Below are 18642 nucleotides of genomic sequence, written 5' to 3' on the forward strand. Positions count from 1 at the left end.
TGTATATGAAGCTTAGGGATGTGTTTTACATTTTAGATTCCAATTTTTTTTTCTAAAGTATACATTAAAAAGCATGTTTGTTAACTTAAGCATAGAGCCTGCGGGAATACCACATACTGGCATTTTTTGGATCCACTTTGGATCCTTCAAAGATTGTTATATTCTATACCTGTATTATTTATGTGGAGCTGGACTGTAGCTGGCTTCTGCAGAATCAATAAACATAGGACATCATATATGAACTTACTTTATTTGCTCAGTATATAGTCTACCAGTAGATGATGGAGACTTGACTTTGTACAAAAGCAATATATAATCAGCTGTTGTTTCTATCTCAGAGGCTTCATATGCAGACTTGCACATTTTTTCAAATAAACCTGAAGGCAAAATTGTGTGTTAAGTTTTCATTGCCACCCACTGGTAGCATAAAATCTAGTTGATTACTTGCTGTGAGGTATAAGCTACACTAGATTACATTTTCCCCTTTCCCTCCTTTCTCTCAGTTTACTGAAAGCAGGAAAATGTGCCTGTGTTCTTCTAAAAATTTGATTCATAAAATTATCCAGAATGGATAATTTTTTTTTGAGGAAAAATTATCCTCAAAAACCTCAACTGTGTAAGAAAGTAATCAAAATAAGATTATCATTACTGTCTAAGAGAAGGCTTTCTATAAAACATAGCTTTATATTTTTCTCCTCAGTAGGGAAAAAGGGATAGAAGACATGAATTACTATCATTTATCCAAACAGGGAAAGAAAAACTTTCTAATGAAGCTTCTCAGAGTATATTCATCTGCCTAACCTTTTGCAACACTAATTCTTTCCATTCAGCACATGCATGCCTTTCTTCATAATTATTCTTTTGCTTAAAGAGGATAAACCTGAAAACTTTCCCTAGAAGAATGTGTATAAAACATGTATTCAGCCTTGTATTTAGTTTCAAGTGATTTGTTTTAATAAATAATTTTCCTTTTTTCAGGGATGAAGATGATAATCCGGAAAGGTTTTGTGGGATGTCTTAGTGACGTGTTTTTGAAAAAAGTACATACTCCCTATGAAAATTGGGAATCTTTAAAATGGCAGGATGCTGAAGAGCAAAACAATGTCTATCATATTTGGGAAGGATGCCCCATTGTCCTCTCAGAAGGAGCACATTTTCTTGGCAAAGGTAGTTTGCTGTACTATATATCAGCCAAATATGTTCTTGAAATTAAAAAAATGATCATATCAAAAGTATTGCGGTGCTCTGCTTTTCAAAGAAGTTTTAGTTAAAAAGCACTATTTTCAAATGGATTAAAATTTGATTTCTGTGTTTACAAGAATCTTTGTGGCCTAGAAGGGGAATTACATTCACTGAGAGGTGGTCTGGTTTAACTGTACAAGGAGATTTGACGTGTGTGTAAAATATGAAGTCTAATTTTTAAAGAGTCACAGATGTTCATGATGTGTCAAAAATGCCAGGTCTCTCATTGCAGTAAAACATTAGGACATTACACAAGTTTGGATCATTGCTGCATGTTATGGAGAAACGGCCTTTAGAAAGATGAGTGGTAACATTAACAACTTTCATCTTGAAACCTCTGAGTTCTTCATGTCAAAGTAGAAAGCAGCATGTAAGCTTTTGATTTCTTGCAGTTACTCATTTAGTTACTTGATTAACTTATTCATGTACTCAATTTCTTTCAAGGTTTCCTGGAACTGCAGTCAGGTCTTTTTCATGGTGGACTGGAATTTGAGATCTCTTTCAAATTTAGAACAGATCAACTGAATGGATTGCTTTTGTTTGTTTACAATGAACATGGCCCAGATTATCTTGCAGTAAGTTTAGAAATTGATACAATTAACCGTATTTAGATATCATCTGTGAGTTTTGCTTACTGACATATGTCTAGCATTTAAAAATATTCCAGACGATAAGTTATTTTTGCATTCTACTTACTTTTCTGTGTACAGCATTTCAAAGCGCAGGAAGGAAAAAAAAGACTCCAAAAGATGCACAGAATAAATTACATTTGTTATTTACATCATAAATAGGAAAGATACCAATAATGAAAAGCAGAATTATTCTCTTTACTTTATTAGAAGAACTTAGAATATAGAACAAAAGACTTTCATTAGAAGCTTTCGGTTCATTCCCATGAAAGTGTAGACTTGCCCAATTTATCCACCGATACCAGAAATAAATCAACTCAATCGTAAATCAAAGAATTTACTAAGGAAATTGTCTAGTATCCTAACAAAGCCATCTTCTCAAGAGTGATATACATATTTGTTTTATACCAGTTCTTCATTTTGATATGAAACGTAAGGATTGTTATTTTAACAGGATTGTCCAGTTTAATTTGACCCCATCTCACTCACACAATTCCATCTCCATCAATGTTTTACCAATGCTGTGGAGGAGGTTGCAAAAATCCTGCCTTTGGCAAATTTGTGAGATAAGCCTCTGAACTGTGTTTTTGATTCGTGTTAAATAAGATTGTTCTATGTTTAAAAGGATTCATATCTCTGTCCTTTCCAAGATTTGTTTAATGTTGAATATGTTTTGTTGCAGTTTTTCAAACTTTTTAAACTCTTCAGATCTATTAATAAACGACTAGCTTTTGGTTTTCTACAATTCATTTCAATTGAGGAAACAGGGTGAATAGTATCAAGCCAGTATGCTTGTGTACTTACATGTGTCTTCTCATATTCACTTTCTCTCTGTGATAAAATTTATTTTATTTCCCTCTTTTTCCTATTTTGGAAACTTTTGCAAAGTTTCAGATATTCATTTTGCCAAAGCCTTCTCAAATATCTGTTCCTATTTTCAGAAATGTGATCATAACTAAACAAAGATAAGATGTATTCCATATAATTTACACGTGTATTTGTTGAGTGACTCTGGATTTTGACATTTTTCTTCCTCCAAGGATTTTAAATGTGATTAGACTATCATCATGATTGCTTAGTAGGTCAACTATAGCTACTACTTGCATCAACTACTAGGTGTTAAGGAGGATTAAATTGAGAATGACAACTTTTTTAGTTGTTCCAAGAAAAATCACTTATAACATCAGGAAATTGCTTGTTGTGTTGTGACATTAAAGCAGTTTATTTACAGGAGGCTGAAATATCTCATTATTATTATTTAGCACGGGAAGTTTGTCCTGAATATGAGGAGGAATTTCTTTACTATGAGAGTGACAGAGCACTGGGCCAGGTTGCCCAGAGAGGTTGTGGAGTCTCCTTCTCTGGAGATATTCAAAACCTGCCTGGATGCAACCCTGTCTAACATGCTCGAGGTGACCCTGCTGAGCAGGGAGGTTGGACTAGATGATCTCCAGAGGTCCCTTCCAACTTTACAACTCTGTGATTATTATTTTACTAGCCTTTTTGCCTCCCCACCTGCTTTTCTCAAAATAAGATATACTTAATACTTTTCTGGTATATCACCAGACTATATTTATGTTCTTTCCCATGGCTAGATATAATTGATTCACGTAAATTATATTTGGGACACTTATCTCCCAGAGTCTGAAGATTTTTGAGGGTATTGTTATTCTTTATGACCTAATCTGCATTGTTTTATATCCAAATGGTACGGTAGTCTAGAAATGTATTTATTTATTACTATGTGACTGTTTCACTAATGGCTGTCAAAGTCTGTTTTATTACATGGCATTATATCTAATTTCTTTCCCTTAAAACTTATAATCTTAAGTATATAAATATATTTTTCTTCTCTTCAGGAGGACTGAACAGTAGTTTACTCAGTATATGTTTTTAATATTACTATATTTTCCAGGAGATCATTTTTCCTGGATTTTGAGTTCTTCTAGAGCTGATTGCTTCCCTCATTTCAAGCAGCTTTAGTCTAGAAATTGTAATGAGTTTTAATAGCAGCAGTCTAGCTAATTTTGTGTTACTATTCTAGTTTTGCCCTGAAGTAACGACCAAGATCATAGACTAATAACATAAGATTCTGTACACACTACTGTCTCAAGCTGAAAAGACTTGAATATGTGTAATTTGCAGCATAGAGGGCACTATTTGTAGGGACAAGTTACTCATGGGGATGGGGGGATGAATGTAAGGCGTGTTTTCTTCTCAAGATTTGTGTGACTTACTGTTCTTGTTTCCTTTCTCTTGCTCTGTGAAAGACTAACAGAAATAGGAGAAAATAGCTTCTGACTATAAAGGAAAAACAGGATGTATTAAATTGAAAGTGCTGTCAAAGCACAAAGTAGTTAGACAAAACAATTTCCTTCTCTAACAATGCTTCCAAATTTTCTGTCAATTCTGTATTTATGTTATTTATTGCACTGAAATTGTGATTAGTTATTTTTATCAGTGCTTGTCTTAACTCAAGTAAAAGGTTTTTATCTAACTACTCTTGACCTCAAGCTCTTCTTAACCTTAAGATGAGGAATTTTAGAGAGCATCAGTCCAGGCATTCTTTTCCAACTTTTGCATCTTTGTGTTCTGCACATACATGATGATGACAGAAGGTTTTTCTGTACACTTCAGCTCACAAAAAAGGTTAATAGTGAAAACGAAGTGTGTAGCATGCTCATCATGAGCTATGATGTCTTTGTTAGAAGCTTGGCTCAGGAAACGCTTGCACTGACATAGAATTAGAAGCTGATATAGGTTAAAAGCTATACCACTTACCAGAAGACAAGTGTGCAATAGTATTGCTTGACTCATTCCTTTGCATAAATGACAGGTCTCTTAACAGCTTTATAGTTTCTGACTGACAATAACTAAACACATGGCTGGCTTGCTGCCAAAAGAGTCTTTCTTATCTTCTGCCCAAGACAAAATGTTCTAGAAAGGTGTTCTGTGTGCTTCTTTCTTCTGTGACTTCCAAGTCCTGAGATAATTAACTCAAGCTACAGTGATTTAGCTCTAGTATGAACTGGCTCATGTTCAATTTGTTATCCTCCTGAACCCACCAAGTCCATTTCTTTAAACCTTCTTTCTCTGTCCAGCATGTCAACTGCAGCCTCCTATTTGTTATCACTTGCAAACTTGCTGACAGCATACTCCATCCCATCACCCAGGTCATTAATAAAGCTGTTAAAAAGAATTGGTCCCAGTATCAGTCCCTACTGATGCCCCTAGTAACCAGCTGCCAGGGGCTGTCTCTGAGCCACTCATCACAGCCTTTTGAGCCCTGCTGTCCAGCCAGTTTTCCACTCGGTTTACAGTTCAAATACAGTCCACCTGTTTCACCAATTTGATAGCAAGGATACTCTGGGAGATTATATTGAAGGCCTTGCTAAAGTCAAGGCACACAGCATCTTTCCTCCCACTGCTGAGCCAGCCATCTCGTCATAGAAGGCAATCAAGTTGTTCAGGCATGGTTTTCCCTAAGTAAATCCATGCTGGTTGTTTTCAATCATCTTTTTGTCCTTTTTTATACTTGGATATGGTCTCCATGAAGGCTTCCTGTACAGTGTCCCTGACTTAGCCCTAGTTCCTCCTTCCCCTTTTTGAACATGCATTTTTCAAGGGAATCTACCCTGATTGCCCCAGTCTTACAAAAATGATTGACAGTGGCCACACAATCACACTAAACAGCTTCCTCACAGCCTTGAACATATATCGCATCCAATCCCATGGACTTGAGTGTGTGCAGTTTGCTTATGTGGTCTCTATCTTGATCTTCATCTAGTTAAGAGGAAAGGGAAAATGTAACACCCCTAGACTCTGTTACTAGGCTCAGGGAACTGGCAGGCCTTGGAAGCATACCTTACTTCCAAGATTGAGACTAAGTAAAGATTGAGACTAAGATGGCACTGAATACCTCAGCCTTTTCTGTGTCCTTTGTCACCAGGGCCCCTGCCCCATTGAGCAACTAGCTTTAATTTTCATTTTCCTGCCATCGTGCCTGTAGAAGCTCTTCTTGCTTATCCCTTCCAGATTCCAGCTGAGCTTTGACTTTCCTAATTCCAGCCATGCACATTCATGTATAGCAAAATAAACATTGTGTGTATGGAGAACAGTTATTAACTACAGTTACGGTACTGCTTAATATTTTGTACCCCAAATTCCAAACGGCAACTGTACTTTTAACCATTAAACTGGGAACATGCTCAGGTTTGGAGTTTTGATATAATCTTCTTAGAATGATCTTATATTATCTCTCTCTCATCAGAGATGGTGGCTAACATGTTTGACAGATGATGATGATGATCTTTGTGCATTTATAGCTTAACCTCATAATATATCACCCAAGAAAAATTAACAATCAAACTTTTCTAAAGTCTCAGAATTTTGTCCAAAGCAATCAGTTTATCTATTGTTTTTCTGAATTGCTGCTCAGGGTACACGCTAGATATATCTAGAATTCTACTTTTTATCTTCATCACATGGAACAGTTCAAGCTGAATAGTTCTCTATGTCTAGATGCACTTGGGCATTCTAAATGTCAGACCGGGTCATTACAAATAGCATAAGCATCATTCTCTGCCTGCTTCAAGACTATGCCAAGATGAGTAAATTGGAAGAAGGATGTGCTGAGTAGTGACACTAAATCAAACACTGTGCCCTCTCACCAGCTGCCAGGTCGCGTGCTAGGTTTGGCTGGCTTGGTGTCATGCTGCTGCAGTCCTGATCTGACTCATGCAGCTGAAACACTCTTCCCACCAGCCTGGGGTTTTGAGGGCAGCACAGTCGATCTGTGTTACCACTTTTAATTCACAGAATAAGAATTAACTTTTCCGGTGGGCTGCTTTTTCAAGCTATGCTCATCAGATAGATTCCATGATCTATCTGTCACTTGTATTTTAATGACCTTACCTACCAAAGGGTACAAACTCATGGAAACAAGAAAATTTGTCATTCCAAAGAAATGAACAAACAAAATCTGACTTTCTCATGAACCATGCTAATGACATCTCAAAGACCAAGTTCTTTATTCAGTTGGGGTCACTGTTAAGAAAATGCATTCAGACTACAAATAGTGATACATATTCTCAGTAACAAATATTTCAACTTGTCAATACTAGTGATAAGCATTTATAATAAGAACTATTAGTTTAATATAGTTTATAAGTTTTTTGATATGGAAATAGAAATGTATTTTTGTGAGCCTATCCATGTTTTTCAATCACAAGTTTGTCATATAAATGTTTAGTGTTCTGTACCCACTAATTTACAATCTCACCACTCCTTGCTGGTGTGTTCCATTCAGTTAGGATAAAGAGTCTAACAGTAAAACATTTGGAAACATCTGCAGCAAAAATTTAAGTAAAATGTATTTCTATTTTAGAAAATTGGCATATTAATCTCAAAAAGCACACGCAAAAAACATTATTTTCTGACAAGATTTAGAAGAATAAGAATGAATCAATACATACTGGAGAAATTTGAAATTGAGTTCACCAGCTAATTAAAAAGAGCTTAATTAGGTCTGACATTTCATTTCCATATTATCTTGTTACATTCTTCCAAAAAATGAATTGGTAGATAAAATACTGTTTTCTTCTTTTCAAAAAAGGCAAAACAGTCCTGGTTTATTGTCTTTTATTTTCACTTAGTTACATTAATGCTAAAGTGAGTTGTCCAAAAATTAGAAATAGTTTCCTACATTCTAAATTAACTGATACACTGTATTAATTTGTTTTGTTAAACAATTTTATTTTTGTTATCCTGAAGATAGAAATGTTTTTACATTTGCCATTTTTCAATTGATTTTTTAAAATCTACAGTGTGGTCATCTTTAATTGCTCTATGTGTGATATCCTTTTCAAAATCTTCTGTTTTAAAATACATAGATTGAACTGAAGAGTGGAATATTAAGCATTTTGTTAAAAACTGGCATTGTCTTTACGCAACTGGATCTCTGGTTAGGACTGTTTTATTGTGATGGAAGGTGGAAGAAAGTAACTGTGAAAAAGGAAGGCTCTGTAGTTTCAGCAAGTATGAATGAGCTGAGAGAACAGACACTAGAACCCCGTGTTCAGCAGCTGGAAGTAAACTCACCTGTCTACATAGGAGGAGTCCCACCTGCGATTCAGAATACCTATAAAGAACTGGGATTAGAACAAGGTAAGATAACACCCAGCGGAGCCTATGGATTTCATAAACTGTTGTCATCCACAAGGCTCTTGGTGGACACCAAGCTGCTGGCAGTGTAAATTAATGCATATGTAACACTGATCAAGTTTAGCAGAGAAGTAAATTTATCCTTCCATCCATTGTTGCTTTCTGAATTATTAGCTCTCTCTACCCGATTTAGCTAAATTTATTGCTGATCCTTTTGAATACTATAAAAATTCTTCCAACCCAGTGATATCTGAAGTAGTCTAACTTGTAAGAGTGGAATTGGAGAGTGACAAATAGTAACCTGGGATGCACTAGCAGCAGCGCTCCAATCTTCCTCATAGAAAGCCAGTTCAGATAACTTGTCTCACAAAAGTCTGCTCACATTAGTCCTTTTACTCAGGGACTGGGAAAAGACAACTTTTGGAGCACAATACAAATAGCTTAAATCACTGTAATTAAGCTGGATGCTGCCACATGTAGCATCTGTTGAGAGCTTGTTAGTCCTTCCTCAAGCAATACTAATTCTGACTGAAACATCCAGGGATTATGAAATTCTGAATTTGAATTTCAGCTATGTTACCTAATGTCTTTTGCATTACCAGGAGGAGAGGAGACACTCATCTTTTAAGCCATCACTGTGACTTTTCTGTTCTGGTCTAATTTCTGGAGAAAAAGAGACAAGTATTAGTTACAGCCTGCTACTAATTGCTTCCACCAAAGGACCAACTGTATGAATAGTAGTCAAAAAGGTGTCTCTAAAACTCTTGTTTAGGATTTGGAGTGTTTTTTTTTTTTTTGGATTACTTATGAACTGAATAAATTTGGTTACTCAGTCATGATGTATTTTTCAGATACTACAGGCAAATAAGTAGCAGTAAATGGTTAGTGGGAGATTTAGTAAGTGATTCTGAATGCATGGGTTTATATTGAATGTGTGCATGCAGGGAATATATGTAGAGCTGTGTTGAAGCTTTGTGAGGTGGCAGTTACAGAATGACTTGAATCAAATCAAAGCACTAGTATTTACAGACAGCTCAAAAATATTATTTTAAGTATTCTTCTGGTTGTGAATATCATATAATATAAAGTTCCTCCAGGAAGTGTGCATAATATTTATGGCCCAGAAGAGCTAGCCAGTCATATCCTGTCAGAACTGCCTCTTAGCAGGTGGTATAGCCTTGTGAGTAGATACAGTCTCAACTCCCGCAGCAAAGAAATCCATGAATTAAGAATCTAGGGCAAAATATTGTCTGAAGTGAATGTCTGAGGTGCATATTCAGGCATATCAGTAAACATTTATTTTTTCCACCAAGCCTCCTCAAAACCATGCGAAATAAGATGGCAGCTGTGTGCATGTATATTCAGAACTTCGGAGAGTAGAACCCCCTTTCATGTGTTCCTAAATGTAGATTTAAATGAGCAAGTTTAGGTATCAGCAAATGAAAATGTTGGCTTAAGTGCCTATTTTGAAATTATGTCTCTGTTTTGAACTTATGTCTGACCTTATCATGCTCTCCGATGTAGCCTGTCAGGTTCTATCGGTGTGACCAATCAGAACGATAGCAATAATGGGAAGATCAGTCGAAAGAGGAGATAAGATTGAAACAGGACATAGCTCCATAGTATGTTTGGGCGTGCAGTCTAGAATGTACGGAAATCTGTGTTAGTTTTGGTTTCCTTTAATGTCACTTGGTTTGAAATAAGCTTGTATTAGAAACCTATTTTAGCTATAATCCATAAAAATACCATTGTCCTCAGCAGATACTTAACATGAGTTTTTATTTCATTTTTTGCATACTTTATACAACTCCCTAAAACATACAGCTTTGAAACTTACTTTTGTTTAGGAATATACTCATGTGTTAATAATGGAATATGCAGACTTTTCCAGGTTAATAAATATTTACCAGTTAATGGCTGCTTGGTAGTTAATTTTGAATAAATGAGTATAGTTTTTATCACAGCAAAAACAAGGAATAAATATCATTCTCCTCTGACCCCTTCCTACCCCCATATCACTTGCTATGAATCTTTTAAGAAATTTCAACAAGAGTCTGTGGGCTTTTGTGTGACCCATTGCATATGGTCCTGAGAGGCCAAGATGGAGATGAGCTGGTAGGAATGTTTGTGAGAATTTTTAATGTCACTGCTTTTATACAGCAACTATCTGACCATAAGAAAGAGCATTATTTGGCTAGCATCCATCAGACATCTTCAAATGGTGATGAATGCATCTAAAAACATAAAAATGGATTAAAATAGGCTATGATAATATACATCTCAAAAATTAAACAACTGTTCATTCTGTCTAATGATTAAGATGTTTGGGCGACGTGGGATTAATTCTTTCCTCTGCCACAGACTGCCTGAGAAACAGAGGAAGTCACTGTGGAGTAGGAGCTATGCTTAAATTAGGATTTGTCCATTTTAAGGAGCAGTTTCTCTAAATTCCCAGCATAGGGGAGAGAGAAGGCATTCCAGAAGATGAATCATTAAAAAGGGGTGTCCACCTTTCTTTTCTCAATGAACTATGTACGAATAGTAGACTCTCAGCTTGGGTGGTTCAGTAGGATTATTGGTCTGAGCTGCCATCTTGTAATAATAAAGGCAGTAAAAATACCTTAGATGTATATATGATACCTTCACAAAGTTAAAAAAGAATATTGATCTCTAAGAGACTGATTTTTAATTTACAAATTAATTCAATTTACAAATTCTTGGATGGATTGAAGTCTTCAATTTGGTTAATGCTTGGTTTTATATCAGCCACTGATCACTGAACTTTACTCAGATCTGAGAACTAATTCTATCAATTTTCTATCAGTTTAGTAATTTCTTTTTAATTGAAATCTTAGAAAGTTATATAGAAATTTGAACAACTTCAACCTAAAATTTTTTAATGTTTCTATTGCAAATAATTAAATTTAACATGTCTGATATGTTGATAGTAACATTACACACACACATACACACAAACAAAATGAAGTTACCGTTTTTTTTTCTCCTGTAAATGAATAGTTTGGGGTTATATTTCTAGAATATGTTTGCAAACAATATACCAGATATATTCGCATTAGGATAATCTAATCTGCCTCTTTCTTCTATATAGTCTCTATATATTCAATATATATATTTTTCTCAATTTGAAAAAAAATTGCATAATAACAAAATATTAACAAGTGATAAAGTACAGAAAAATGATTTCCAAATTCAGAATCACTTTTATAGTAATAATTTTAAAAGCAGAGACAGAAGATGAAGCAAAGATCTTTCCTCATGGGATGGAATTGGTAATAATGAAAGTGTGGTTCAGTAAGGCATCAAATCAACATTAGAATGCCAGGAATATCTACTAGCTTAGTGTAAAATAGGAGGAGAAAGTTTTCATGTTGGAGGTTAACATTTGCACATTGCAGTCTTTAATGCTGAAAATATAGACTTGAAAGGGACAAAATGATTCTTAATTAATGACTGAAGCTCTTTATGTGATACTAATCCCTTACTGTTTGCTAGGTTTCGGTGGTTGCATGAAGGATGTTAAATTTACACGAGGTGCTGTCGTTAACTTGGCATCTGTGTCCAGCAGTGCTGTCAGAGTCAATCTGGACGGATGCCTATCAACTGACAGTGCTGTTAACTGCAGGGGAAATGACTCCATCCTAGTATACCGAGGAAAAGAGCAGAGTGTTTATGAGAATGGTCTGCAACCATTTACAGGTAATACATTGGTTCTTTAACAAAATACAACTTTTTATTTCATTCTGTATTAATGTGTTACCATGTTTGGCGTCTCATTTTCTTTATGCTTTTTTCTCCTCTTTTATCTTTCTCTGTGGTCTTTGAAGAATACCTTTATAGGGTGGTCGCCTCAAATGAAGGCGGATCAGTATCTAGTGCATGGACCCGTGTTCGTACAAGAGAATCAGGTAAACATAGTTTAAAGCTTATTTATTCCAGTTTGTTATGAGCTATCTAACGTGAAGTTGGAGAAAATCCCACATGACACTTTTGAGTAGTATAAGTGGGGTTGTATTTTTAAGGGGCAGAGAAATGCTCGATGCTTTGGATAGGTAACATGTTAATATCTTATTTCAGTTATAAAATGTTCAGGTAAATGTTTTCCACACATAATTCAAAGCCAGTTTCCAAATATATTTTGTAACTGCACAAGAGCAAAATTGAGCTGTGTGATCTGAGCAGAAAATTTGCACATCTAGGTATGTTGATACATGCACATCTAAACACCTAATCGTATTTTATGAGTCTGCTAGAATAAGTAAATCTGAGTATTTTATATATATATATATATATATATATTTTCCTGTGTATAACTTGAAGTGATACAAAATCAAGTGTGAGAAAGGAGAGACTGCAATAGCAGGAGCAAGCTATGGAAGATGAGAGTCAATGTAGCTGGTAGTCGGAAGAGAGTTTAATGCAAATTTTTCTTTCCATGCCTGCACATGGGTATGCCACTCAGTGCTGCTGAATGATAGAGGAGAAAGGTGGAGAGGCTGTTCTTTTTAAACATAGCCCATAGACTATGTGTGAAAATAAGATAATACTTACAAGGAAAGCAGAATGTGACTTGTGTGGAGTGTTTCAAAATAGGAGCATAATACCTGCTGAGCCTTAAAGATCAACTTTCCCATAAATCTTATGAAGCAAAATTAAAGGACATTTCTTCTTCGTTCAGTTTTTTTACAAACCTTGTTGAGCCAGCAAGTTTTTGAAGATTTACAATTCTGCACATTTTATTTATGCAACTTTTCCTCTTCTGTAAATTGAACCTTAATTGCATTCCATCAATGCAGAGAGATAGTCTGATGCAAAGTATTCAGTGTATGATCTTTCCAATTATATGTCATTTTAAAAAAAGTTTCCATAATTGCCCTTAAAAAGACAACACCTGTAAATATTTGACTTGCAAATGTATTCTTACACACCTTAGTGTTGCTATGTTGTATACCACCCAGAAGAGAGCAAATATATACATATTTTCATATCAACTATTTGACCACAGTAAGTTCTACCATAAATTTATATTTGCAAGCTGACCACAGCACTGAACAGCTACATACTCCCAAGGGTTGGCAAATAATTGCACTATTTAATTATTTTTGAGCTGGTTTTGTTGTGTCCCTTATGAGAAGACCATCTGCTATAGCATGCCATACCTTGCTCTGTGCTACACTTCAAAACTAATAAAATCAATATATTACTGTAGTAACTGAAGCCTTCCTTGAGTATCACAATCTTACTTTTCAGAAGAATCACAACTTTCACATTGCATTCTGGTACTCTTACAAGAAATGAGGTTGCATTTACATTTAATGAAGTTAAATAATAAAATTACAAAAAAAAAAAAAAAAAAAAAAAAAAAAGAAAGTTACCTGATGGTGAGAAAAGCAAGTGATCTTCATCAGCAGGGCTCAGGAGTCGGCATGCATTTACAGCAAACTCATCATCCATCATTCTGCCATAATGTTCCTTGGGCCTTTTCTATGCATCCCTTGTGCAGTCATCTATGATGAAGCTGTTACTGACCAGACCTTTACTTGGTATAGCAATATCTAATAAAAGGTTATGGGAAATGGGATGATTCTTTTTATTAGCAACTGTATGCATATATGAGCTTGGCTTTCTAGGTCTTTTAAACATCTTCGTTTTCCATTTTCTGTAATATGAAATGAAGAAATAAAGGATTTTGCAAAAAGGCCTTACAAGTCTCTATTTTGCCCTGAGACAGTTGTGTTGCATTGTAGAAATATGAAAATAAACAAGCATACTTAAAATTTTAAGCCCTTGAGTTTTGTAAATGAAAATTCACATTTTTTTACAAATGTTTCATATTTGTAACATTTTTGTGGCTGAGATATCCAAAAGATAAGTGTCAAACCTTTCTATGTTGCAATACTGTCTTGTTTCATTCAGTTGCATCGTTATAATGCCTGAACTTGTTAGCCACATACAATCCACCTCCCCTTTTTATGAATGATGCTTAGATATGTTTGATACATTAAATGTTTTTGGAAAGCCTCAACAAGACAAGAATGTTATGAAGATGGAGTTTTGATGGTTTTGAAATATAGCTTAAACTGAATAGCTCAAGATGTGCAGTCATATTAAATCAATGCTGAAAAGTTACAACTCTAATAAATTGTATTTATGCTAATGGTTGAGTCTGATTTACTGCAGCCATTAAAAGTGAAGAATAGGGGCAATAGTCTCCTCAGAACTGCCATTTTCTCTATTTTATCCTTCCACAGTTCCACAAAATGTGCCAACTCCCTCAGGAGTTCACAGTATAAATGGTTACAGCATTGAGGTCACCTGGGACAAACCTGCTGGGGTCATAGGTGTAATTGAGAAGTACATTTTGAAAGCATATGAAGAGGACGGTCCCAATGTACCCATCACTAGTGCTGAACTTGCTGACACTGGTATGCTCACAGGTAAGTGTTGTTGAGTACCATTTTTTTGGCACGTCTAATAAAATGAGATGCTTATACCTCGTTTGTTGACCTATAAAAGTATTACTAGAGTTGTATGGAGCTTTTCTGTTTGTGTGTATACACAGCATATATAATATTTGGGTGGAAGTATTTGAAGTCGGTCAGTCTGCATACATACCTCAACAGTGACTTCAAAATATACTGGAAGTTAAGATAAAACTCAAACACTAAAAAGTAGTTTTATTTAAACATTTTTTTTCCAATCTATTGAGGAAATTGGGGGAGAAAGGAGTTGTTTGTTTGTTTTTTGCCTTGCATAAGTGATTTTTCTTTCTCGTCGTCTTTACATCCAGTTCACCTAAGTGAACTCTGAAGCTGAGTCCTGTAAGATGCTATTTGACATGATGTACCAACACACTTCACTAACTTTAAAAATATAAACCTGACTGATTTAAGTAGGAACTAGTATTCATTTATGTTAAGCAAATGCTTTGCTCGATAACACTGGAATGTGAAAGTAAGTTACTACTGAAAGAAGAACTTTAGGGTCTTGGGGAGTTGGGCATTGTCACTGATGAGCTATGGGTTGTGAATAGAAGCTGTAGGAACCACTGAAACTGGGAAATATTTTCTGGAGTCTGCAACCTTTTAGTTGTAGGAGGTGAACGTTTTCAGGAAGAAGTTCTAGGATCTTCTGCTATGTAGAGAACATCTTGGGATTTTTTTTCCTGGCAAGATGGTTTTCATCTCGCCTTCTGCTCTCTGTCAATAGACTCCCTGTTCTTGCTACTACACAGTTGCCGTGGGACAACAGTCTGAATTATGTAATGTGATGACTAAAGGGGACGATAGTAAAAAAAAAACAAAACAAAACAAAACAAAAAAACCTTATTGTATCAAAATGCAATCAATAAATCTGTTTATGTACTCCCCAAATTTAATTATAATTCATCTTAATTTAAAAAATGCTAATGACATAATACTCAAGGCTAATGGCTTGGTTTGGCTCACCTTCGGGCAATATAACAATCTCGGAATGTGCCTTTACCCTCAGGCAATATATTACCGCTGTCTTACAAAAGCCTATTAATACGTGCTTAGTGTTTTTGCACAAATATCTGTGTTTTATGTTGTTTCTGTGCCATAATGCATGTGTGCATTTTTAAGAGAAAACATTTTCTCGAATTTGAGATCTCTTGTATATTTCTGAGAAATGCACTTAGTGTACCAAATCTGCGTAAGCTTTCTGTTATTACTGTGATTGCTTTGATGAACTCCTTGATTGAATACTCTTTTATCTATGCTGTAGAGCAATACAAATTGTATTAGTAGAAATTAAAGACCATATTAGAAGCATATGAATTAGATAGCTTATTCACAGCTGATGTCCAGAATCAAAACTTTAATTTTTATTGGTTTCATGCCATGACTGTGTGTGAGGGCTATGAAAAAATCTACACCAGGCTGGACAAGTAAGAGGTATTTGCACGTAGCTTTGGGGATGCAGAAAAATATGACATCTCTTTACATTAACAGGAAATAGTAAGTGAATCCCAGTTTAGTCTGTTACAGCAGGTAGCTGCTGAATGCTGCAAAATAAAATGACTCTGAGAACTTAATAATGATTATATTAGTTTTAGCCAAGGGACTGTTTCAAGCATTTTTCTCTCTGACAATGTCAAACTGGAGATGTTTAGGAAGAAAATATAAGAAATGTGCTAGGTGTAGAATAAGCCTTTCTTTTAATACAACTTCAGTCAATAGTTTATGGAATTCCTGAGCTGGAAGTTGCGTGTGGACTATCATACTTAATGGCCTGTGGTGGAGTTGTCTTTCCTTTTTTAATTCCTCTATGCTTCTTCCACCTGAAATATGCTATGGCAATAAGTTTTTTCCAATTCCGTTTTGCATGTGTGGAAATAGTGCTCCTTTTGTTATTTTACAGCTTCTACAGCTTCTCTTCTACAGCAATAGTTTGTTTGTGTTTTTCCCAATTTCTGCATTACATGAAATATATAATTCAGGTCATTATGCTGAGGTCGGAGCTAAGCCAAATGAAAGGTGTTTCTGTTAAGTTACTAATCTTGAAATGATTTCACCTTCAGCATGTAGATTTCAGTACAACCTACATGGATGGACTCATCTGTGGGCACTGGGGGGAATTATTATTCCCCACAAATGTGTATGAGTTGTTATGGAAAAGTGAAGAAACCTCAAGTGATAAATCAATACTGATTTTTGAAGGCAGTCAGAGGTTGCCTTCATGAGCAGATTTGCAATGGGTAAAAGGTGAGCAGATGTTTATTTAAATGCAATCTGAGGGCTAGGAAAACGATACCCAGTGCAGTGTCTGAGAACCTGTGTACCTAAGCACACTAGGCAGGTTAATGTGCTGTCACACGTGTTTGGACATTCGCTGAAAAGCAACTGTGTTCCCATATGGGGTGGGAGGACAGTAAAGAGTTTTTTTTTTTTTTTTTTTTTCCCTCTTATAGTATAAATGCGACAATTGCAATTTGCTGCTAGTAATACTGTGAATAAGAGACGATACATAACCATCAATGAAAACTTCACTGTATCAAGATATGGCACATGCTGTGGCTATATAAAATTTACTTTATCTGCAAATATTTGTGTTTAATCCATGAGTGCAGTGACTCTTATGTGATCTTAAAAGAAAATTAAAAGCAAAAATTGAACACCAATGATGACTAGATTGTTAGAAATGGAAATAATTCTACTTAATTTTCCCTATTTATTCTCCTATTAATTGTGCTCCATTTGTCGTGGGTAATTATACTACTGCTTATCAATTTCACTTTTGTTTCAAATCAATTTTGAGAAAGTTCAGGGTTTATTTAATAGTATTTGAACGAGCATTATATTTGGGACCAGAAGTAGACCATTAAGCCTCCTAACTAATTTTGATGGTATTTAAATGAGTGTTAGCAATACAATAGGAGCTGCAAAGTCATTTTGTCAAAACAGACAATTACTACCCTTGCACTTATACTATAGTCTATTGGAGAATAAGCCTGTTGAAAAAGTATACAAGTCGTAGAACAAGTTCATCGAGATGTGAGACTGATCAGAATGGGAAATGTTATAATATGATTACATTATCTGGTGGCTGAAATCTCTGAAGTGATGCTTAAATGTTGTATTGCATTATAGGAATATTCTGTAGTGTAAGTAGATAAGAAATGTGACTAAATGTTTAAAACTTTGCGTTACTGCAGAGAATTATTTTTCCTCCTAGTTTGTTAACAGGAAGAGGCCATTAATCCTGTAACTGTAAACACCCTTAAACAATATTTGAAGTACAGCTGATGGAGTCAGGCCAGTTTGATTAGCCCTTCACTAGCTCTAATGGCCTATGGTCCATAAAGCCTTGCAGAAAGGCTAGGAGTGGATCTGTAATTAAATGCCTAATTTAACTAAAACACAACATATTTACTCACAAGGGACAAAATAAGTGAAAGCACTTGAGAGACCTTCCTCTCCATCTTAATCAGATGGAGTTGTCTCCCCTTTTGTAGTTAAGGCAGCCTCCTGTTGGAACTCAAAGAGAAAGTGCTGCATTGAGAAACTTTGAAGTTAAATCATAATCTTATATTTCTTGGCATGGAAGTCATCATACATTTAAAGAAATCAATCTTTGTAACTTCTAGAGAACCAAAACCTTTCAAATATTCTTAACGTGAATTTTCCCTATTCTGGCTTGATTTTAATGCCTTCAGACTGTAATCAGTACTTTAATATTTGGCACTGATGGAGGTGCTCGTGATGATGAACACTCAACATAGCTTTCTTCAGATATCCCTAAGCTTATGCTTACTGAAACTGAATGGAAAGATTGCTCTCACTTAGGTTAAAAAAACAAACAAGTCAACCTCAAACAACCTTTACCTCCAAATATCAAAGCAAAGCACAGACAAAATGATAGATCGAAAAGCTCTTGATATTTTGGGGAGATTTCAGAAGTAACTTCAAACTTAGTCATTTGAATCTTATATTTTGAAAAAAAATGACTTTGGAAAAATTCTGTCTTGTTTTTGTATTTGGAATCTCCATTTTCAGGTAATCCTGAAATCCTGGGTTTGATTTTCTGAAAATAAATGAACATTTTCTTAACAATATATCTCAAGTAAGTT

General features: G+C 35.2%; 1 protein-coding gene across 1 annotated transcript in view; it reads left to right on the forward strand.

Annotated features, from left to right (window-relative positions):
• The window catches only part of USH2A (usherin), a 397775-nt gene that overhangs the window by 141519 nt on the left and 237614 nt on the right, over positions 1–18642 (forward strand). The window contains exons 24-29 of the mRNA XM_062573566.1: positions 979–1167; positions 1687–1817; positions 7763–8036; positions 11547–11750; positions 11879–11959; positions 14303–14488. Of these exons, the coding sequence (XP_062429550.1) occupies positions 979–1167; positions 1687–1817; positions 7763–8036; positions 11547–11750; positions 11879–11959; positions 14303–14488 (1065 nt within the window). The remainder of the gene's footprint in view (positions 1–978; positions 1168–1686; positions 1818–7762; positions 8037–11546; positions 11751–11878; positions 11960–14302; positions 14489–18642) is intronic.

This window comes from Rhea pennata, chromosome 3 (assembly GCF_028389875.1).
Source record: "Rhea pennata isolate bPtePen1 chromosome 3, bPtePen1.pri, whole genome shotgun sequence".
Taxonomy (NCBI): domain Eukaryota; kingdom Metazoa; phylum Chordata; class Aves; order Rheiformes; family Rheidae; genus Rhea; species Rhea pennata.